This window comes from Aythya fuligula, chromosome 17 (genome assembly GCF_009819795.1).
Source record: "Aythya fuligula isolate bAytFul2 chromosome 17, bAytFul2.pri, whole genome shotgun sequence".
In the NCBI taxonomy this organism is placed as follows: Eukaryota; Metazoa; Chordata; class Aves; order Anseriformes; family Anatidae; genus Aythya; species Aythya fuligula.
The window spans coordinates 7,073,041-7,096,407 of record NC_045575.1 but is presented as its reverse complement, the minus strand read 5'-3'; the positions used below and the strand labels follow the sequence as shown (position 1 = coordinate 7,096,407).

Sequence of the window (23,367 nt, the reverse complement as noted above, 5' to 3'; positions counted from 1 at the left end):
TCATTCTCTATGTACAAACCAAACAAGCCCAATTTAACAGCTGAAGTGGGCTTTCACGGGTGTCTCCAAGCCATCAAAAGCAAAGAAAAGGCGTGCCTGCTGTAAGGCTATGAAAGAAAAACAGCAAAGTTCTCTGCCAGCTCCGAGGACCTGCTCTTTCTGATGGGTACCTCCAGTAACTGCAGCCCCTCAGAAGCCCACCTTGGTTACAGGTGGATTTTACAGATGGACTGGCAGCAGCAGCCCTTCCCAGAGGAAGGGACCTTTCCTTGGCACGGTTTGGGATGTTTAGGAAAGCTCCAGGGGCAGATGAAAGAACAGGCTCCTGCTGCTGTATGCTGCAGTACCCTAAGGGAGCACAGCCAACATTACTCTGCCCATGGCATCCTATGGACAACAACTAGGGCAGGTGAGCTGCAAAGTCACAGAAAGGTCTATAAGAATCAGGGCACGAGCCAGCAATTTAGAACTACAGATGGAAACAGCAGTGGTGTGATTCAGAAGTCCTCCAAGTCACAGATCCAACTCCCTTCAACATTTATACCTTACCTGTGTTTTTCCCCTGGGCATTTTTTCCTATCCGGATTGCCACTGGCTTCAGAGGCAAGAAGAATTCTCGAATCTTTTGCTGCAGGAAGAATTAAAATTGCTTAAATCAGTTCTCAGATACAGGAAGCAGGTTTCATACTCTTTTATAAGCACTATAAAAACACGACATGCAACATACAGCATTTCTGCACAAAACCAGGTAAAAAGTCTGCCCACACAACCCTCAGCACAGCTCCATTGAGTGAAGAAAGGGGCCTCTGCAAAGATTTGGTTGAGTTACAAACTGGGAACACCCCTGAACACTCATTTCCAGCTTGGGAACAAAGCTCACCTCAGTGATGTTCAGAGGGGCACCATGCAGTTTCACTGTGTATGGCGTGCTTGCTTCTCCTGAGCTGACCTGGTTCTTCTGCACAAAAGGACAGAAAAAAAAAAAAGCAGCTGAGTGAAAAACAGTAAAAGTCACAGGACAACAAGCTGATTTTGCCCAGCAAGCAGGAGGTGTGAGATAAAAAAAAAAAAAAAAAATCAGAGGTTCTCTCAATTGCATCAGCCTGGGCTGGATGAGGGTGCAAAGTCTGACTGGGATGTTCAGACAACTGCTAAAAAACAACCTCTGCAAAAGAGCGTTCTCTGCAGACAGAGACAGGCACGGGAAAGAGAGAAGAGCCTCTGAGAAGTACACTAACAGCACTTCTTAAAAAGCCCTCATTTCCAAAAAGGGAAATTTAATCAGCACTGAAAAGATACCTAACAAACTTTTTTAATGTCTCCCATCAAGTGGCCCAACAAAGCTGGCACCTGGGGGTCTTGCAGATTTCAAGTTTTCAATCTCATCCCGGGAGCAACCAATGAAAACATACCATCCCATGAAGTTTCTGCTTTATGACAGATAAAATATAATTCAGCAATACCTGTAGCGTGGATCCTTTTTTCGTCTTCTCTGCTGGTGACTCTTGCTGTGGTTTCTGGGCTTTTGCCTTCCCCTTTTTTTCTGTGTGGGTGCTGACAGCTTCTACAGTGTCTGAGTCCTCCTCACTCTCACTCTCTTCTTCCGTCTCTTCACTGTCTGTTTCTTCTTCTGTGCTAGAGGAGGACGAATCCTTCACTACTTTAGATTTCAGGTAATCCATATCTGAGAGGTCTTCCCTGGCAGCTGCCTTCTTCTCCTGGCCCTTCTTTGCTGTCAGAAAAAAAAGACCAAAGTTTTGCATCGATACTGCTGCTTTCTCCTCAACCAGGTAAAATCTGAGAACAGACACAATCACTAGAACCAACTTACTCTCCTCTATCCTTTCTGCATGAAGGAAAGACAAAAATAGCAGAGCAATTTTAAATCAGTACTTCCACACTGACGTGTCTGGACTGCTGTTTCTTTTTTCTTTTTTTTTAAGCAACAGTTCATATATAAAACAAATTAGAAAGGAGCTTGAGGCATTTCATGAATTATTTTGTCTCCGTTTTAACTAAATACTTCAAATGGACTCCAGAGAAGATTTTCAATTGTTCAGTTAAATTTTGCACAGACAAATGACAGATGAAGAAATTTCTCCAAAACACCATCCATCCATCCCCAGAGATCGATTGACCACACCTACATTTTAGTTACCCGAACAGAGGCAAAGAGCAGCAGGTGAGGTGCCATTTACTCCAAAAGAAGATAAGGCAATACCACACAGGGAGCCAGAAAGGCTCCAAAACCACATTCATCACTGGTGCAAGAACACTGGAGACTAAAAATACCAGACTACAGCCCAGATTTCTGGGGAAAACTGTGTTTCTCCACATCTGGGGAGCTAGCTGTACACCTGAAGTGTACTGAGCAAGTCTCACACTGGGGAAGCTACCTTCTGACTGTGCTGTCTCTGTTTGTGGGCAGGACACTGACGTTCAGAGACACAGATGAGCAAAGATGGTTCCTTTCAGTACCTTTGGTTTCCTCCTCATCTTCAGAGGGTTCATTCCCCTCCCTCTCCTCCTCACTCAGATCCTCAGACTCGTCTGAATCGAAGTTCAGGTAATCAGCTGCTGCCTTTGATTTTTCCTTCTTGGGCTTTTCTGCCAAAGTGTCATTAGCCCAGGTGGCCACCTGAGACCGTTTCTGGTGAACCACCAAGAATTCCTGGAATGCTTCATCTCCTTCCAGCTGTTGAAAAATAAAGCAAGCAGACAAACTGTGAAGAGAGGCAAAGGAGTGGTAGTAGCAAGTCTGAATTCAAAGACAGCTCATTTTCAGCCACAGAAAGAAAACTTACAAACAGAACTCCACTTTACACTCACAAGGTGAGTCACTAACAGCTCTCAGCCCTACGCCCTCTTGTTGTACTTACTGTTTAGAAGGCACTTTAAGGAAAAAAAGAAAACATTAAAGAAGGAAAAAGTGCACAAGTCAAACATAACAAAACTTGCACGTGGTTTGAAAACACAGTTGTTTAAACAGGTTTGTCCGGGATGCAGTGTTTGTTCACAAAGGAGTAGTTAACAATTAAAAAACAAAAACAAAACAAAACAAAAAACAATTTCTAATGTTGGGATTATCAGAATTATGCTTTGTTACAGCAGAATTGCCTGTCGTGGAGTTCTTTACATCATACATCTTGCCTGCATTGACAGCAATGAAAACAATACAGAAAAAAAACACTCTATTATTCCTGTTCTTAATATAAGTTATCAATGTAGGGACTGGGACTGAAACTTACCTCCTTTAAGTCTTCTGTGGGGTCTTTCTTCTTTTTATTCTAGGAAGATAAACCATGTTTAGAAAGCATTATTAGAAGCAGAGGCAGTATCACTTCTCAGGTAACCTAAGGCTAGAGGGAACATAGGTCCTAAGGCAGAAAATGCCAGAACCAGGCCTCCAACATCAGCTCTCCCAGCTACTCAATCCCCTTTTCCCCACACCCGGCTATCCCCCTCTCTGCCAAGTCACTGCCACACGTCAGATTTCCATGGAAAAAAAAAAAAGCAAGGCTTACTTTCTTTGTGCCTGCAGGAGCTGCACTTGTCACAGGTTGTTTCTCAGGCTGCTTTTCCGAGGCAGGGACCTTCTGAGAGTGCTTACTCCACGCTTTGGGTTTTGAAGGGTCACCAAAAGACTTGCACAACTCAACCTGAGAGGAATAAATCAAGTCTTTAAAAATACAGTCTGAACAGTGCTCAACTAAACAGTCAAACAAGTTCTCCTTCATATCACAGATAACGCTCTGCCTCGTATATTATGATGAATCACTTTAAATAAATGAAAAAAAACAAACTCAAATTCACAAGTTCAGATGATCACAGCTCGAAACCTGACACTGCTGTTCCTGAAATCACTGTCATTGCACAGAAGACAGACCCTCTGTATCAGCTACCTGCTTGGGACACCAGCAACAAGGCCTGACATCAGGCTTTGCTGTTTTGCTGCAGAGAACTTAAAATTCAGACTTTTTTGGGCACTAGCTGCTCATCAGTAAGACTACCAAGATCTCCAATTATCAACTTTATTCTGAATCAAAAGAAGGCATTTTCAAAGATCAGCTCACAGTGACTCTGGAGGTGTCTATGAAGCTCCTGTTGAAATGGTTCAGGGCCACCTGAGCTTCGTCTTCAGACTTGTAGCCGATGAAGCCGAATTTCCGGAATTTGCCATCCTTGGTGAACTTCAAGCAGCAATCGGTCAGCGTGCCAAAGGCTGCAAACAGCTTCCGAAAGCGATCTTCCTTCATCTGGGAAACGAGGAACAGGAAAAGAGGTCAGCAACAAGATATAACAACAGAGATGCTTTGTGGACATAATCCAAACCAATGCACTTACTAACAACGGACTGCTGAAAAAATACATCACTTTATATCGTGGCAGGGCTGGTAAGAAACACACATCAACTGTGAAAGCTCTTCATCTCCCCATGAATTCCCTACATGCATACATCTGTGCCTCCAAGAGCTCCCCACCCAAATGCTGCACCCAGGTGGGGGGCTGCCCTCAATCCAGCACCCACTGCAACCACAGGCAGCTGCCCACACCTCCACATGAGGCTCCTGGCCCCCAGCACCTCAACCACCAAGGGTCCTGCCCCCAGCACTCTCTTGCCTCCTCCAGCCAAGCTAAGGACTCTCTGTGTCAGGACACAGAATCAGAAAATCATTAAGGTTGGAAAAGCCCTCCGAGACCATCTGCTCCAACCACCCCCTACCACCACTATCACCCACTAACCCATGTCCCCAGGCACCATGTCCAACCTTTCTTTGAACACACCCAGGGACGGTGACTCCACCACCTCCCTGGGCAACCCATCCCAATGCCTGACTGCTCTTTCTGACAGAAATGTCTCCTCATTTCCAGCCTGAACCTCCCCTGGCACAACTTGAGGCCGTTCCCTCTAGTCCTATTGCTGGTTATCTGTGAGAAGAGGCCAACCACATCTTCCACATCCCCACATCTTCCTTTCAGGCAGTTGCAGAGAGCAATGAGCTCTCCCCTGAACCTCCTCTTCTCCAGCCCAAACCCCCCCAGTTCCCTCAGCCGCTCCTCATGGGACTTGTGCTCCAGGCCCTTCCCCAGCTTCGCAGCCCTTCTCTGGACACGCTCCAGGACCTCGAAGTCCTTCTGGAAGTGAGGGGCCCGAAGCTGAACCCAGCACTTGAAGTGCAGCCTCACCAGAGCAGAGCACGGGGGGACCATCACCTCTCTGCTCCTGCTGGCCACACTTCTCCTGACACAAGCCAGGCTGCCGGTGGCCACCTGTGCTCGCTGTGGGCTCCCTCCCGGCTCCCTCCCCGCGGCCTCCCCAGGACCCCACCGGGGCCTCCCCGCTCCCAGCAGCCCGCACCCAACCCCCCAGGCCCCGCTCCCCCCGAACGCCGCCCCGCTGAGGCCGCCGCCGCTCTCACCCCGTTGGGGAGGTTCTTCACGATGAGCCTCGACATGTCGGCGACAGAGGGGGGCGGCGACAGCGGCCGCGACACGAGGAGGGCCCCGCCGCGCTCAGCCGGGCGCACGCCGCGCTGTGGGCGCCGCCATGTTGCCGCCGCGTCACGTGGGCGCGGGGCCCGCAGCGCGCAGGCGCGGAAGTGAAAGGGGCCGTGGCAACGGGCCCTAGCAACGCCCATAGCAACGGGCCCTAGCAACGGGCCCAGGCCTGATGGGGCCTGGGGGGGGTTCAAAGGAAGGGGACGGAGGTGGCCATGGGGGACAGTGAGGGGACAAAGGGACACGGAGGGGACAAGGGGACCCCCAGGGGGTGTTGTCTCCCCAAGGGGTGTCCCCTCCCCGCCAGCCCACGGACACAGTCCCCAGAGCCATGCAGCCATGGTGCAGGGGACACTGGTGTCCCCTAAAAAGATGGTGTCCCCAAAGTAAGGACCCCGCTGCCACCAGCCCCCCCGTGTTCTCCTGGTGCTGCTCGGTGGGGCCGGAGGAGGGAGCTCCATGCCTGACACTGCTCTGAGCTGAGAGGCGCCAAGGGCAGGGGGAATGAACCCCTAAAAAATTCAGGGAAATGGGGGGTGATGGTGTGAGTTCAGTGCTGCTTTGCTTCCTGCCTGCCCCTGTAAAAGGGGAAGATCTTCGGGAAGGCAGCAGGTTCAACCCAGCCACACCACAGCTCCATCCCAATGGCTTGGTGGGACTGGGATGCAGGCTTGTAACTGGGGAGCCCAACCTGACCCCCACCCCCCCCAGGTGAGCAGGAAGGAAACCACCTGCATTTTCTAGGCAAGAATTTGGGGAATGGCCAGACTCAGTGCTCAGGAGAGAATGGGATGCTCTGGGATGGCCATCCGAGGCTCTACTTGAAGGAAAAACACGGTGCATGAAGCTACCTATGAGTGCCCAGGAGGAGATGCTCCTGCTCCCATCACCCAGCTCTTTGAAGGGGTCTCCATGAGCTGTTGTGGAGCTGGGGACCCATCTCCCTCCCCTCGCCCTCTGCTCCTGCCTCGTCCTTGCCGTGCTGTCAGCCTTGTCACTGGGTTGCAGGCTGGCACTGACAGGGCCCCGCTCACACCGTCACTAACACGTCCAGACTGTGCCCTTGTCATTCCCGTCCTCTCCAAGACATTTGTCTCCCTCTCTCCTTCCCCATCTCCTCCTCACCTGCTGATCGCAGCCGCCAGCAGTGCCCAGCTCCAGCCTGTGCTGTCCAGGACAGCTCTGACCTTGTCCTCCTAAGCTGTCACTGCTGGGACAGAGCTGTCCACACCCCAGCCAGCCATCCTGCTCCCCATGGGTCCCACACCTCACCTGGGGATGCAATTTCCCTCCAACATCCCCTCCTGCAATGAGGGTTGATCCTCCCCAGGTGAGAGCTCACAGAGAAGCCTCAGTGCCCATGAGGGGATGTGGCTTTTGCCAGGGCTGTGGAGATTTTCCCCTTTGCTATTCCCCCTCCTTTGTGAGTACCATATTTCAGCCTCCCCAAATGCAAAGATCTGGCTACAGAAGCAAAAGCTTTCAAAATTCTGACTTGAGAGTTGATTTTCTTTTTACTTTCTACTCCCCAGTCTACCTCTGGCTCCAGTTTTTATGTTTGAAAGTGTGAAAGCTGGAACATTTTTCTTTTTTCTTTCTCACCAAGTCTTACACTTCTGGGGCATCAGCAATAGGTGGCTCCTTCGGTGGCTGTTCCTGCTGCCCCATGGAAGGTCCTGTCCAAAGGTAGGCTCGTTCCTGAGCAGAGATCCCAGCCCCAGGTAGAAAAGAGGGAAACTGAGGAGGGAAAAAAGAGGGAAACTTGTTTGAGAAGGCTCAACAAAAGCTTTGGAAAGTAGCTCCAAGTGCTTGAACACCTGCCCCCAAATCACCCCTGACCCCTCTGCTGCAGGCCCACAACGTGGGTAGGGGGTAGACTGGGCGCTGCCCTGCCCCAGAGCAGAGACTCAAGATTAGACTGACCACAACACACTTTTGGGTCTTTTCTCCATCAAAATACACCTCAGGTGATCCCATGGGATCCTAAGGGGGAAACTCAGCCAAATCCAGGAGGGTACCTGGCAGGTGACATATCCCGTGAAGGTGACACTCCATCCACCTGCAGCCTGGCTGCCAGCCCACCAGGAACCAAGTCGGGGTGTCAGGATGGTGACAGGGTCACGGTGCTGCCCACCCCCTCGCCCTCCCTCCTCCAAGGTCCCCTGTGCCTGGCAGGGGGTGACAAGCTCTCCGTCCCATCCCACTGCTGACAGGAGGAGAAGTCACAGCCCCTCGGCTGGTCCCAGTGGAGCTGTCATGGCGCGTTAGGCATCTGGCTCGTCCTCCAGCAGGACAGGGCCTTGCACAGCGCCAAAGAGCAGGGGTCACCTTGCTGTAAAACACCGTTACGGGCTGCCTGCAGCCGAGCGGCTGAACTTTAGGCAGCAAGGGCTACAGCGAGGGGCAGGAAGGAGAGAAAGAAGGAAGCTGCTGCAGATCCTGTCCCTCCCTGGGTGCATCGAGGGGTCAGACTCAAAGCTTGCCATGGTTTTGGAGAGATGCCTCTTTCGGCCTGGTGTCCCCAGGTCACCAAGGTGCCATGGCACGGCTTGTCCTGCTGCCAGCCCTGCCCAGGAAGGACACACACGGCCGTGGGCAGCCCTTCGTGCCTATCTGATCAGGAGCACCTCATCCCTGCTGGGTGCTGGGGTCACCCTCACTGGGATGGGAGATAAATCACAAACAGAAAAGCACAAACCAAAACCATGGTCGTCCACGGGGGGCTGCAGGGACCTCAGCATCGAGCACACAAACTGCTGGGATCGGCACGGGCTTAAAAACGAGGTTCACCCGGTGTTCCTCCTGACCACACAAAGCCACGGGAGATGTTGGCCATGCCCTGCTGGCCACGCAGCTGCAGCTGGTCCTGGCCATTGCTGTCACCCAGCAGTGACACCGCTGCCTTCAGGGGACAGAAAAGGTCTGGCCCCTTCGCAGCACACCCCGAGGCAGCCTTCAGCACCTCTCCCGTGACTCACCAAAGACTCACCACCAGCCCTTCTGGTGGCCTGGACCCTCCGCGAGGAGAAGGGTTCCTCCTGCTGCCGCCCCTCGCCTGGTCTCTCCTCCATCCATCACCCCCTTCCACCGCCTTCGCCTTCCTTTGTGTTTCTGTATTTTGGGTTGTGTGTAAATGGACTCAGGGGAGGGTCCGGGCAACAGCTGCCTTTGATCAGCGCAACATGTGGGAGACGGAGCACTTCAGGAATGCCGACTCCTGATCAAAGGTGGGAACGCAGTGACAGCCGGGGCTTGGCAAGGGCCCATCCCTGCTAATCCTCAGGGGGGTAGGACCAGCAACTCGCACAGGCTGGCTGGTTGTCTGTCAAAAGGGGACAATCTGCACCCCAAAGCGTGGAAAGGGGCCGGAGGGCAGCCTCCAAAATTCAATGCCAGCACCCAAAGCAGCAAGAGAAATGCTGAGCAGCCTTGGGGAGGGCACATGATTGAAAATTGGGCAGCGCTGCCCCAGCACATCGCCTCCCTGAAGGCGAGGCTGGGTTGGAAGGTCGCTTGCTATGAAAACATCAGGAGGAAGAGGAAGGATCATCCCTCCTGATGGACAGACGGGGTCCACAGGAGGGGAAAACACGGCTCAGCCTCCCCTCCTGTGGGTTTGGCAGCCCCCAAGCCTGTCCCACGGCACCTTCTGCCACAGACACTCTTATCTGCCGTCTCTTTCCCTGATAACCCCGGGTGCTGAGCTGGGAATCCCATCTGTGCAGAGCAGGTGGACTCAGCAAGGTGCTGGGTGAGGGATCACACGCTCCCCACGATGCTGCTCCAACAGGGACCAGGTCGGGGGCTCCCCAGCAGGATGCTCCCCTCCCAACCTCAGCAAAACAATCCCTCGTCGCACGCAGCACCCCTGCCCCATCTCTATTTGGGTACATCTCGGACAAGGCTCCTCGGTCGCGTCAAAATGGGAAGCTTTTAGAAGGGGGCTGATAAGGGCAATTCCCTCGGGGTCGCAGCGGGCAGGGTCACGGGTCGCTTCCTCGCGGCGCGCTGCCTGATAACGAGGCGATCGGAGCCGGGGTTATGGAGATGGCATTTATCAGCAAGCCCTGGGAAAATAAAGACCTGCAGATGCCTGCTGGCTTGCCAGCGGGGAGATGGGGCAAGGATGAGCACCGATGTGTGGGTGGGGGCTTCAGGCATGGGAGCTAGCACAGAGGAAGGGTGTGGGAGGATTAGGGAGGTGAAGAGCAGGGGCAAGGGATGGGAAGCTCGAGGGTTTGTTCCCTGATTGTTCCCTCATTGTGGTGGGGCTGCCATAAATAAATACAGATGAGATGCCCCCAAAGCAGGGAGATGCTGCACGTGGGAGCCGAGCCCTATACAAGTCCCAACCCCAAGAATCCACCTGCCATATAACCCCCAGGGTGCTTTTCTTCCCCCCTTAGAGCCCCCTGAGGACCATCTCCATCCCCAGCCATCCCAGTCTCAGCTCATGGAGACAGAGCACGAAGAGCAGGAGGGCAGAAAGGGAAACTGAGGCACGGGGAGGTGAGAGCCGACTGCTGGCAGCACAGCCAGGATGGAGCCACAGCCTCCCCCTTGGGGAGCAGCCCAGGGACTGTGCCGAGCTGCCCATTTTTTGGGGGCCATGGAGACAGCAGAAAGAGCCCCTGCTGCTGCCCCTTCCCATCCCAAACTGGGTGCAGCCGAGCGGAGGATTTGGGGGAGCAGAGGAAGGGACAGCAGGCAGCTGGAGGGATGGAGAGGAAAGCACGGGGTGCGTGGGCACAGCCTGCCAGCACCCGGGGTGCTGGGGGCAGCGCAGGGTGACAGGACACCTCCGACACCTCGCCACGGCAGGCACGGGGACAGGCAGCAGGGGAAGGGCAAGGCACAGCAAGAGACAGCAGCTCCCGAGGTTTAACTCCCTCCTCCACCAATGTGCAGCACTTTTCCCTTACCAGAGAGGCTCGGCAGAGCAAATATTGAGAGCACCTGCCTGCCTCAGCCAGGCACAATTATCCTTGACCAAATGCCACAGTGCAAGAATGTAGGGCACCCTCTCCGCCCACCCGCCCTACACCAGGGCACAATGCAATTAAAATAAGCGGTGCCAGATGGTTTATTAGCGGCTGCAGAGCTGGGGGCTGGTGCTTTGTGTCCCAGAAGTGGCTCTGCTGCAGCTCCCTTGCATCCTGGGGTCAGCTCTTCCTCCCACCCCATCAGCGATGTCCATCCTTCCCCTCTGTCCCCTTCTGTTGGTGCAGAGCCTGGCCTGAAAAGCGTGTAACTCTGAAATCCTACAGGAAAAACCAGGAATATTGCTAGGTTTTCACACTAAACATACAACCACTCCGAGGGCATTGCGTGCTTGCCTCCCTAGCCCCTCTCCCACAGCTTCTGACCTCTTGGGCTCTGCAGAGGTGCTAAAGCTCACATTTCTGCCATGGATTTCACTCCCCTGAATGCCTTTTGCACAGCACCAACCACTCGGGGCGCATCCCAGCCATTCGTTACAAGCAGCAAAGCTGCTTCAAGCCTGTGGTGTGGAGTAAGCCAGGAAACACAGCTCCTGTGCCACCCACCAGCTGGTGATGAACGAATCAAAAAAAAAAAAAACAAAACAGCCCCATGGCTCCAGCCCCACAGTTATGTGCCACACACCAGCCTGCCTCGCTGCTGGGAACAGGGTTTTTGGTGCTCTTTTAAGTCCCTTGAAGCTTTTCAGCAGAGCAGGCAGCGAGGGGATGGGAACAAGCTGTCGCAGCCTCACCCAGCACAAGGGCTCGGCGGGCACCACGCGAAACCCCGCTGCATCCCTGGCTGCTCACACAGGGCAAAGAGCTTTGCACTGAGCCATGGAGGAGCTCAGGGGCTGTCTGAGCAGCAGCATGACCCTGCTCCATCCCAGGGATACGCAGGGAGCAGAACAGCAGCAACAATTCAGCACAAATCATTTTGTCCCGGTGGCCAAGGCACGGTGCACCCTTAGCCAGCTCCATCCTCGCACAGCACCCACGGCGAGCAGGATGGGGAGCTCCTGTGGTCCTCACCCAATCCCCAAAGGGGCCCCAATTTTTTTTTTTTTTAAGGTTCCCCCAGAACAAATCCTCATCCCAGCTGCAGCAAAGCCCCCTTCTCCTGCAAGGGCTTCTCACTCGCGCCGTTTGTTTTGCTGCTGGCAAGGCTGGGTGCTGGAAGCTGCCAGGCGAGGGGCTCTGCGAGCACGGGGACTACAAAGAGGGCTGACACCTCTAATGAATTGCAGTAATACCAGCTCGGGTGAACTCTGAAGTGCCTGTTTACACAATCACTGACCTCCCCTCGCCCGCTCGCTGGTGCGAGTCCCCCTGCCTTGATGGATCGCAGCTGAAGGGAGGCAGAGCCCGGTGTTTATCGTCTCCCAGCTTGGGAAGGGAAGAAATAACACTATTTCCTGGCACGCCGGCCACCACCGGCGATCAAATGCCCACCCAACACTTGCTCTGGGAAGCACCTTCTGCAGGGGCTTCTTTACAAATCCATTTTTTTGGGGAGGAAGGCCAGATGTTCATAGCTTTTGCAGCCAGACCTTCCCCACGGCCAGCGGAGATGCTCCCTGGACCAAATCCTGCTCCATCACATCAGTCCCCAGCCAAGGGACACAGCCTGGTCAGACGTCCCCGTGCCCCTGCTTGGGTTTATGAGAGCAGCCCCCAGTCCTTCCTGTGGCCCTAAACCTCCCTCTGATGCAGGTGAGCACCAAGAGCCCTTCTGGGTGATGCCATCCGTGGGGAAACGGGTCCCTCCTTTCAGCACACACTAGGATTTGGGGTTGGGACATGTCCCATGACCATCTTGTCCCAGCTCCAAGCATACAGGGGAAAAAAAACCCAAACCCTATTAGAAAAGGGGGGAGTGCACTTCGAAGTCTGCAGTCAGCCAGCAGGAGGGAAGGACAAGAGGATGCTCTGTCACCTGGCCACCCTCATGCCTCCCCACGGCTCATTTTAGCCCTGGCAGGAGGGGAAAGTCTTCCACAAAGCCAAGCTTTCCTTCCTCGTGTACTCAGAGGGTGAAAACTTCAATGCTAGCCCCCAGGGAAAGTGCTTCTCCATTCCCCTGCTCACCCCCCGACCTCCTCCTTTTGTTCCGGAGTTATTTTTGGCAGCAAAAAGCTTTCTTCCTCGCCCTTCCCCTGGCCCCCATCTTTCTGCCAGCCAAAGTGGCATTTTAAGCCTCCTGCCCGCCCGAGCAGAAAAATGGTGGCTGCGGCGGGGCAGAGTTAAACCTCTCCACCCGCCGAGGAAGCTGGAGCCTTCTCGACCCATTAACCCCCCACCAGCTCAGCCACCCCAAGAGGGGCTCTCAGAGCTCGCCACGGGCCAGACCTGACCCCACGAGGGTCCACAGGCAGGAGAGGAGAGCTGTGACCCCCAGGATGGGGACTCGCCCCCATCTCCTCCCCTGCAGCACTCTGAAATCCATTTAACCATTGCACCGTGGTCTCTGCAGTCCCCTATCACGTATAAAATCCTAGCTGCACCCAAAATCCTGCTTGCAGTTGGAGTTGGGTGAATTCAGGAGGTCCTACACCAAAAAAAGCTTTGGGGAATACACAGAGACCTTGTGCCACTTCCCCCAAAAAGTGAGAGAAGCTAGCTTCACAGAAACAAAGGTTTAAAACACCATGAGCAAGGAAGCAAGCAGCACAAAAAGTGCGGCTGTAAGGCTCGAGCTGTGCTAAGGGATGTCAGGACCGAGGAGTGGATGCCCTGAGACCTGAGGGTACCAAACCCCAGCATCACCTTGCTCCTCTGCAGCCAGAGCTGCTCTGCCCTGCTGAAAACAAATTAATAATTAGCTGCTGTCCATCAAAACCAGCAACGAGGGGCTAGGCAGACACCCAGCCAGCTCAGCATCCTCCTCCCCACACCAGCAAGATCAGGCAGGGGGACACCAAGCCCTGCCTCAGCTGCTGGGCTCAGCAGCCTGGGGACATCCACGGTGGTTAGCTCCCCCCATAGACAGCCCTCTTCTTCCTGAAGGTTTCCAGCCCCTTTTTTATCCCACTGGTGTTTCTGCCTTCCTCAGCACCTCGCAGCTGTGAGTTTGGCTTTAACTGCAGCCCCTCGGTGGGTTTTAGCCCACGGGGTAGGACAAGAGCTGCAGAGCATCCCTAAAACGGAGGCACCCTGCAAGGCACGGACTTAGGAAAGCCTCTGCCCTTTGGATTTCTGCCCAAGCAGCTCCTCCAGCACTTCCCACCACTCCATCCTTACGCCACGGATGAAAAAGAAAATAAAAAAATCCAGTGGGGAAACATGCACCTCGCAGCAATGCCCTGGCAAGCCTGGTTTCAGCCCGAGGTGATCTCCTCTCCCCACCGCCGGCCCCGGTTTGAGCCGAAATGGCCGAGCAGCCTCTGCTGTTGCAGCAGCATCACTGCACAGCCCCGCGGAGGAGCCGCCACCACAAGATGTCACCCGCACCCTTTGCCCAAAGCCCCCCAAAGCCCCCATAGGGCCGCCTTGCTGAGCGGGGCCCGGGGCAGCCTGCCCCAGGACCCCCTTCCCCAGCTCCTGTGGGGTGCTGAGACCCCGGCACCTCGTCCCCTGCTGCATGGAGGGCACCAAACCTCGTCCCTAACTCAGCATCTCCCCGTCCCCATGGAAATCCCCCGGCTGCAGCATCCCCCGGGGACCAGCGCTGGACCACGGGATGCTGCGGGTGCTCAGCACCAGGTCCCAGACCCCCTCGTGGGCTGGGATAATCGTCCTTAAAGTTCTCATCCACCCGGGGACCTGCAACCCGGATCACAAATGGGTAGAAGAAGTGGTTTTCAAGCTGGCAAGGAGCAGCTTTCTGGCTCAGGAGTGCGATAGGAGGTCTCTGTGCAAGGTCTGAGCACGGAGGGGGTTCGAGTAGTGTTATCCTGCCCCAGAACAAAACACCCATTTTTTTGTAAGTAAATTGCAAACTTCTTTAATCCATAGATTCATCAAGATATTTTGCCCTGAAGTAGTTCAGCTCGAATAAGAACCTCAAAAACTGAGGCAGAACTAAAACGTTTTAAGAGGAAGGATTGCTCCAGAGCAGACAGAGCGGGCTGCCAGGGAGCTACGGGGATGTGAGCAGTTCTGAGTCAAGGGGAAACGGAGTTGACTGAAACTGTGGGAGCACCAAGCCCTCTGGCACAACGTCCCTGCATTGCCAAGCCTGTTGTATTTCCAACTGCAGACACGGGTGAGAACTGCAACCAGCACCAGCCTCAGCAAGAGCAAGCCTTACACATTTTCCAAGCCTTTAAACATTTTCTGTTCTCCTCTTGAGCCCTGGCAGGGAGCAGAAGAGCACCCAACAGGTCAAACACAGGCTACAAACCTATGTAACACCCAGAAGATCACACCAACACCTGGAGAAGGAAACTTTCTCGAGGGGAATCCCAGAAACCCTAAACCCCAGCGCCAGCAATAAACCCAAGAGGACTGGCAGCATTTGGGGCACTGCAGCAACAACTGAGTGCTCCGGAAAAAAGCCAGCCTGGGTCTTTTCCTCCTTGACCTCCCCTGCAGCAGTGCATTAGCCTCCCTGTGCATGCTCGTGCTGTAAGTGGGATGCTGCTGGGTTTATTCCAGAAGCAGAGGGGTCGGCTCGGCGAGGTCCCGAGGGCTCGGTCCCCCACGGCTGCTCAGCTCAGGTTGCGTTGTTTAATGGACTGCTCTACCAAAAGCACGTCTGTTGCGAGCCCCCGCGGTGCCTTATAAAAGCCAGCACCACCAGCGAGCCCTGAGCCTGGCCGCTCGGCTCCGTGGGCAGGTTATTGCTCGTAAAACCCCGCGCTGGAAGGAGCCGCGCTCCTCGAGGGCGAGCCAGCGCTGCCTCGTGGTTTGCTCAATAAAAAGCCCCCCGTGCTCGACTCCTTTCCCAAGGAATATTTGAGATCTGCTGCTCCGGGGTGTCCAGAAAGGAAGAAAATTACTGGCCCGTTAACAGCTGCCCCTTGGCCTGTTTTTCCACGTTTGAAACAATTGGCAGCTGGGTCGGCCGAAAACATTTGTTTTGCCTCGGATTATTTGCAACACCCCGTAAACTCGGTGGCTTTTCACTCCCTCACCGCGGGGACTTCTCCTGTGTGTTTTTCCATGCGCCTCCAATATATGGAGCAATAAAAGCCTAGCTCGTGGCTGGTGTCACAAAATATTTCGGGGGAGCCCTGGGGAGGAGGCGTAGGGCTCGGGTGGGGATGACCTGGCAGAGACCCGGGGCTGAAGGAAGCTCATGTTTTTATGAGCCGGGAAATTGCAGGCTCAGCTCGGGCTGTGCCAGTTGTCTGCTTCCTAACCAGGGGCTGGGCAGGGGGAAACATCCAAAGGGACACGTGGCAGCTGCCAGGGGTGGTGGGTCCCAGCAGGGGGACAGCCAGGAATCACTAAGGTCGGACAAGACCTTCAAGCTCATCTGGTCCAACCATCCCCCTACCACCAATGTCACCACTGAACCATGTCCCCAAGTGTCACGTCCAACCTTGCCTTGAACACCCCCAGGGATGGTAGATGTCGAGTGGGACAGGCGAAGTGGCAGGGCTGTCGCCGAGCCAGCCTGCAAGGACAGGTCGGGGTGGGGAAATGCTGCTTGGCAGATGTGGGGGGGAAGGAGGCAGAGAGCTGGGGAGCTGACAAGGGAGGGTGGAGGGCGTGGGGAGAAATACAGACCTGAGCCATGGAAGATGGCACAGGACAGGCAAGAAAAAGGAAGTGAGACCTAAAACAGGGGAGATGAACAAGCCTGGAGGAGCTGAATGGGAGGCAGAGATGTTCCTTTTGGGAAACCCCACTTCTACCCACGCAGCCTGCCGATGCTCCACGCACACATCCCCCAGGAGAGCAGCACACATCCAAAGCCCCAACAGACCTCAGCCCACAGTAGGGGGCTCGGAGAGGGGCACAGAGTACAAATGTCTCGACCAGAAGATGAAGGCAGCTCTCCGTGCCCCCCCTCCCCTGGGGACGGTGAGCGGGGCTGGAGTGAGGGCGAGCAGAAGGCTGGAGTTTGTAACGCCGCATCCAGCTGTCATCGCCGGCGTTTGTCAAACGAAGTGACCACTCTCGGGACAGGTACTATTTCAAAAGTGAACATCGCTTTAAAAAAGTGCTAATGTACAAGGCTGTCAGGTCCCAGCCTCGGGAGCAAGATTGCTTCTCTGATGTTTGGGGGGAGATAAGGCTGCCGGGAGGGGCGGCAGCCGGGGCTGGCTCTGCTTGTCACTGCACAGAGCGCTCGGACCTGGCCTTCCAGGCAGGTTTGGCCAAATACCTTCTCCTGCTCGAGGCTGGGGAGCTGAAATGTAGATGCTCAGGTCAGTCCCCATTGCTACAGCACCACAGATTTCAAGTCTCCTTCCGAGCCATCTGCTGCATCAAGCTTATTTTAACAGAGCACGCATTGCTGCTCCCAACACGGACTCCTCTGCTCACCAAGGACTCCTTCACCTGAAGGATTTGAGAGTTTTCCCCAAAAAGAGGCCGGTGGAGAAGGAGCAAGCCTTTCTGTAGCACCCATCACCCCCAGCCAGGGCACAGCCATCAGCACATCACCCACACCAGGCGCATTTCAGCCCCTGCCTCTCCTTATTTAACGCCAGCAGAAACGATGCCTCTCCCCTTGCTTCTATTGCGCTGCCCAAAAGCTGCGTACCCATCTCACTTTGTCCACCTTGGTTTAGGAAAACAAGGGAAAAACACACATAAAACTAAAGATATCTAATTCTTACCTTCTCTTCTGGAGACAGACGAGGTCTGCTAGGGTTTTGTACGTTATCCACCCGGTCCCCTGGGTTAGCACCCAGCTAGAACAGGATCTATTCCCTCTGAGAGCCTTGGAGCAACCTCAGCCTGCTGGTGGATACCACTATAACCTCTACAATTAGGATTTATTTAATCCTTCCCTTCCATCCCCCAGGCAATCACCTGCAGCCCCATCCCACACAAAAGCCAAATATTCCTCCTGCCACCAGCAGCACCCAGGGCAGAGCACACCTCTCCCCATACCAGCACCACTAAGCACTATTTCTCCAAAATATCCTCCTCCCCAGGCTGTGAAATGTGGATTTCTCCCTTGGGAAAACCCCCCTTGCTGCCACCCAGCCACATCCAGCAGCCCCACCACCCCAGGGAGGGGCAGCCCTGCCCTTTCCTTAATTACCTGCAGGTTGCTCAGCTAATTAGCCCTCTTCAGGTCTGGATCTTCAGCAGCTGTGCTGCTCAGCACATCCTGCTCTGGGTCACAATCAGAAGAGCCCTACAGCTGCTCAAAGCAAATAATCCACAAAACATTTTGCCACCTGAACCAGAATCTTACTGGGACGTGGGGAATTTTCCATCAGAATTGAAATCTGAGGGGCTTTTCTGACTTCATTTGTAACCTATTTGGACCTTTGATAATCAGCATTAATAACCCTAGGAATTAATGTCAGAAGAGGGATTTTTCAAGGAGACAATTTGCATGGTAACATGTTGCTCTTGATTAAACTTTGCAACAAGGAAAAAAAACCAGTTTGTTCTGCTAACATCATTCTGATGACTCCTGTTTGTTTCTAGAAAATGATCACTTTTTCTCTAAGTGGTGTTGCATTACATATAGCAGAGCGTATTACAGCTGTGTAGCATGGACAGATGAAAACAAAGAGCCAAAGCGATGCTAGAGAAACACAGTGGGCGCCTTCACCTCCGTATAACATTTTGATTGTTGAAAACAATCATTTTAGGGAAATTCAGTTGGAAAAATATTCTATTCCAAATCAGAATTATTTTTTTTAACGCCAAATGTTCCTATCCATGGATAAAGAAATTTATTTATTTATGAAAGGAATACAAGCGTCCATTCCTTATATACAATAAGCAGGGAAAAGTACCTCACAGCACAGGCAGCTTGCTTGAGGGACTCCTGGCTGGAAGGAGCTTTAATTCAAAGTAATGAATGTAATAACTCCATAAAAGCTATTTGTATTAATTCATTGCATTTACCCTGGGGTCCTCCAGCCCTGGGGACACCGCTGCCCAGTGCTGTGGGCACTGAGCTCTTGGAGCAGCAGGAGCACTGGGTGCCTCTGATGGCAGGGCTTTGAGGCATCCTTTAAGTTACCTACAAACTTTCACAGGTCATGCACATTTGGGTGAGGATTAGGCTAGAAATATTTCATTGCCAGCAGCCTTCGTATTGTCTGCACAACCCTTGAGAAATTCTTCTGTGCAAACAGAAACACCCCGAGCCACCTTGGTGCCATCCCTCTCTCCTCTTCCTCGGAGCCCCCATCCCATCCCATCCCATCCCATCCCATCCCATCCCATCCCATCCCATCCCATCCCAAGCCCCATGGGAGCAGACAGACCCATCCCATGCCACCCTCCCGACCCGGCCCACTTCCACCCCGCTCTACCCCCAGAACCCCACCTTTTCTTTATTTTTTTTGGCAACGCTGCAGGGAAATATCAGAGGCACCCACGCGGCCTCCACTGGCTCAGAAAGGAGGCACTGGCTGTGGAAGAAACACCCAATTATTTAGCAGCTGGCAAGGTTAAGCTCGGTAACCCCAGGGCCGGGGAAGGCTGGGCTTTGTGTGTGCACGGGGAAAGCATCATCCCGACGGAGGGCAGCCCAACCAACGCACCCGTCCCGGCGGTGGCACGCTGCTGCCTGGCAGGACGCCGGCTTTTTGGGCCATGAAAAGAAGCTGGGGATGTCCCGGCCGACGCCGGCTTGGGGCGAGGGGCAGACGAGCTCTGCCCATTCATCAGCACCCGTCAGGCTCCCCGAGCCGGCCGCGGGATAAATCAAACCGCGAGAGGGGAAGGGGGAAAAAAAAAAAAGCATCCAGGGGGGAGGTGGGGGAGCGAAAAGGCAGCGCAAGGGAGAGGAAAAACCAGATCAAAGGCAGAAATTCATCAGAGATAACGGAATTATTTATTTTTCCTGCTGCTAGTGGGGATTTTTTTTTTTTTCCCCCTTTGAGGCCCCCCAGGCCTTCTGGGCTCCTACGTCTCCAGGCAGTCTGTTATTCTCCGGCGTCCCATCACCCCAGCCCAGCCACAAAGCACCACGTTCACTTCATCACGCCGCCCTGCTCCGCGCAGAGAGACCTTTTGATCTCCGTCTCTCCAGTGTTTATGTGTGACAGTGCAAGAAATGTATTTACAGTACCCAGGGCTCTGTTAGACACTGCCCGCCTGCGTTTGAACATTAATATTGGGAGCGAAGGGGGGGGGGGAAGAGGGGGAGCAGCTCTCCTTTAATTCACCCGTCATTTATTAAAGTGTTTATTTGGAAATCTGCAGGCCCATTTATCTGGTTATTACTCAGCGCGGGATCAAATAATAACTCAGGTTCTGCGTGTCACGCCAGACAAACCAAACAGCCTCTTGATGAGGTCTTTCCACGGCCTGTGTGCCCAGCCGCCCCCCTGGCACCGTGCCTGCTGTAGGGTCCTGGGTGGGCTCGGCGGGCCCCTAGCCCAGCTTTTCATCTCCCCTTGCGGGCATGGATCCAGCCTGGGCCTGGTGCTACTGATGGTGGTGGCCCCAAAGCCCCCCCCTGAGAGAAATTGGTGCCCGGTTGGGCAGGGGCAGCCCTGCTAAGAGCTTTGTCCCAGCTCCCTCTGACTCGCACCCTGCTTTTAATGCTGCCTCCTTCCGTCTGCAGCACCTCTCCCAGCAGCAGAGGGGTGTCCTCAGGGGGACCAGGCCACTGAGGACCCCAATGGGCTTGCCATCATGTGTTGGTAGGAGCTGGAGAGCTTGGAGTCACCACAAAGCCCCCATTCCCAGACCCTGAGATGAGGAGAAGAGCCCAGGGTGTTCCAGCAGGAACCCTCCTCTTTTTGGGGTGAGGATAAGGCAACAGCCACTGAGCCCCGGTGGCTGCCCCGCTGTCTCCTTTGGGCATTCCCTTCCCCACCTCACACCTTCTGCTTGGTGTTGGGTTCCCCAACCTCACCAGATGAGGAGGTTTCGAGAAGTGCTAATTTCAAGTACCCAGGAGCACAAGGCTGGCTCACGGGGCCTCGTTCCAATGTTATTAACCACCTATAGCGCAGGTTTCGCAGATTTTAAGAAAACATTTCAACCCCTTTCAGGCAGTTCTTGGTGGTGAACAAGGTGCCTTCTGGCCAAAGAGGTTTTGGTGATGAAATGCCCTTGTGAAGGGACCCATTTCACACAGCCATGGTGTGCAGAACAGCTGGCAGGGTGCCCCTGGCAGCACCAGAGCTGAGACCAGAGGTGCCAATACACATCAAGCTCTGGAGAATATTGGTGTTTGATGAAGGAACTACTGGCAGAAACCAGCTGGTAGGGGGAAAGGACAGTTCAGTAGTTTGGTCATACCCGGGTTTTGTGCCTCGTGCACATCGCAGCACTGCTTCAAGCCCCTCCTGCACCTTAACCTTGGCTACGAAGGATGGCCAGCCCTGAAATCCCAGCTCTTTGTTAGTGCTTGACATCACAAAGTGCTTTCCAGCCTCAGCTGTTCACAAATTCTCTTTTAAAAACGCCTTGTGCTCCAGAAGGTGTTGAGCAAGCGTTATGTCAAACCAAGCTTGCTTGGATCCCCAAACAAGCGCTCTGGGGATGAGGAGCAAAAGAACAAAATGCAGAGTCTGGAGCAACAGGCATGTACTTGGCCAGAGCATTGCCCAGCAGCACGAGCCTCTCCGAGGCTCCTCTACAGCACAGGCAAAAGCTCTGTAAGAGGTAAAGGCACTCACCAGAGCTCTGAGAGCCTCTGCAACCCACCCACCTCCTGGCATCACAGGTGGCATTTAACCACAAGACGTCTCCATCTCGCTGTGGCCCATGTAGGTGCTACCACCCAGCCCACCTCCAAAACCCACTCTGTAGTGTTAGAACAGCCCCATCCTAGAGCATGATGTTTTTCAAATCAGTGGGGCTGGATGTCCTGCCTTTCCTCTGGGGGGGAACAGCCTGTAGGAAGCATCCCTCCCGTCAGTAGGATCCTGCCACCACCCCGTGGGGAGCACCAGTGCTCATCAGCCGGTTCTAAATGCTCATTTTTAATTCCTGCCTTCTCTGCACGCGGATTTAAGATGCATATGATAAGGTGTCATAAAAAGAGCTGACAACAGAGGAAACGTTAAGCTGCTACGGGCATACTCCTTTGACACTATTTGGAGAGTTGTCTTCGTTAAAGCCCTGAAGCCTGGGATCCCGTAACAGGAGCCGCCGGAGGCAGGCAGTGCAGAGGTTCCGACCCCCCCTCTAGCTCATGGTATCAGCTATGGTATAAAATAAATACATATATAAAAAATAAATAAAAAACAAGCATTTCAAATAAAAGATCTTTCTGGTTAAATTATATAGCTTGGGAAAAATGTTTGCTCGTATTTTCAGAGAAAAGGGGATTTCTGTTCTTCAATTTAATGGATTTTTCCTTCTGAAAGTGGGCTTGGTTTTGCTATTTATACAAATGTGCGCAGAGAAAGAAAGCAATTCCAGTTTCTAGCATATGCTACTTAAGCATATACGCATTGTATGGAAGTGCAATGTTTTGACTACTTAAAAAAATGACTCAAATGCCCTCCCCCTTTCCTGCCTTATGTTTTTTAAAAATAAAAAGTTTGCATCTTGGCCTCCCAACTACACTTGCAATCATTTTATTTCTCCCAACAGACGTTTTCCAAGGAGCAACCATTCATTTTGCAGCCCTTGCTCCTGAAATCTTGCGACAATTTTAATCCTTCTTGTGCAAAACTCCCTGATAGCACCAGCACAAGGCCTCCCAGAATAAAATTCCCTCATCAACGACGTAAAGAGGTTTTTTGTGCGTTGTTTTGTTTTACCTTCTCTTTTGGTCCTAACTCTGCAAAGAACTGGTGAGTCACGGCTTTGAAATCCGCGCTGGATGCCAGCTGAAAACAGAGGCTTTGCACGATCAAGTTGACAGATGATGCAAAGGCGGCCCTGCTAGGCACAGACTCATCCATATTCCGAGTTAAAAGAAATATTGCATTTTTAAGGGTAAAGAAACATATTTAAGAGATAAAGGAAAAGAAAAGTTTGCTGGTCATCAATTATAATAATAAAACAGAGGAAGGGGGAGAGAAATTCACTTTAAAGACATGCTAAAGCCCCTAATCTTCAAAGAGCTAAAGGCCGGAGGCTGCCCTTGAGCCAGCCCTGCCAGCAGGCGGCGGCCACGGAGCCCAGGGAAGAGAAAAATAGTCAAAATAATCCTGGAGGAAACCTGGACTGAGCATGGATGGGTTCAATGGGGAACAGGGAGAGAGGAAAAGGCAGGCAGAAGGGCACAGTGGTGGGAGATGGCTTGTGGGGTGGTTGGGTGAGACCCAGGAGTTGGGGTGGCACCAGGGGAAGCAATGAGCAGCTCCATCATGTCATCCTCCCTCCAAATCCTGCTTCTCCTGCCCCAACAGCCCCTGCCAGGTGAGCACAGGCATGGTTTCTGTTCAAAATGTGTTAGGAAGAGGCAAGAAGTTGTGACTGCTCTGGGCCACCTGCGGGACCTCATCCACAGCCCCCTGAAGTCAACAACCTCCCCTTGGGTTTGGGTTAAGCCCTTGGGATGTTTCAGTGTCTACCAAGGGAAGGAACAGAGAGGTGAGGAGTAGAGAGGTGAACTCAGATGGTACCTGCCTGCAGAACCACGTGAGTGAGCCCAAGGTGGGTGTGCAAAGCTCGCGGTCGTGTGGTACATCGGGAGAGAGCTGCCATGTCCTTACATCTCGACTCACTGCTGTGCAAGCCCAACCTGGGCTCTTTGCACGGGGTTACTTCTGGAAGATGCTGTAAGCACATTTCCTGCTTTTACAGGTGTTGGAGCTTGCATTCAGACAGCAAACACTTGGAAACCCATGCTCTAAGCAGCCCTCCACAAAGCCTTCAGACTTGCTTCCAA

The 23,367-nt window shown here is 53.4% G+C and overlaps 1 protein-coding gene across 1 annotated transcript in view; it reads right to left on the bottom strand.

Moving 5' to 3' along the window:
* The window catches only part of RBM19 (RNA binding motif protein 19), a 58,188-nt gene extending 52,649 nt beyond the window's left edge, over window positions 1-5,539 (bottom strand). The window contains exons 1-8 of the mRNA XM_032199280.1: window positions 5,421-5,539; window positions 4,074-4,256; window positions 3,525-3,659; window positions 3,249-3,287; window positions 2,479-2,695; window positions 1,464-1,732; window positions 881-958; window positions 550-628 (exon numbers count right to left, since the gene is read on the bottom strand). Coding sequence (XP_032055171.1) covers window positions 550-628; window positions 881-958; window positions 1,464-1,732; window positions 2,479-2,695; window positions 3,249-3,287; window positions 3,525-3,659; window positions 4,074-4,256; window positions 5,421-5,456 — 1,036 coding nt within the window. The 5' untranslated portion in view covers window positions 5,457-5,539. The remainder of the gene's footprint in view (window positions 1-549; window positions 629-880; window positions 959-1,463; window positions 1,733-2,478; window positions 2,696-3,248; window positions 3,288-3,524; window positions 3,660-4,073; window positions 4,257-5,420) is intronic.
* Between the last annotated feature and the right edge of the window lie 17,828 nt (window positions 5,540-23,367).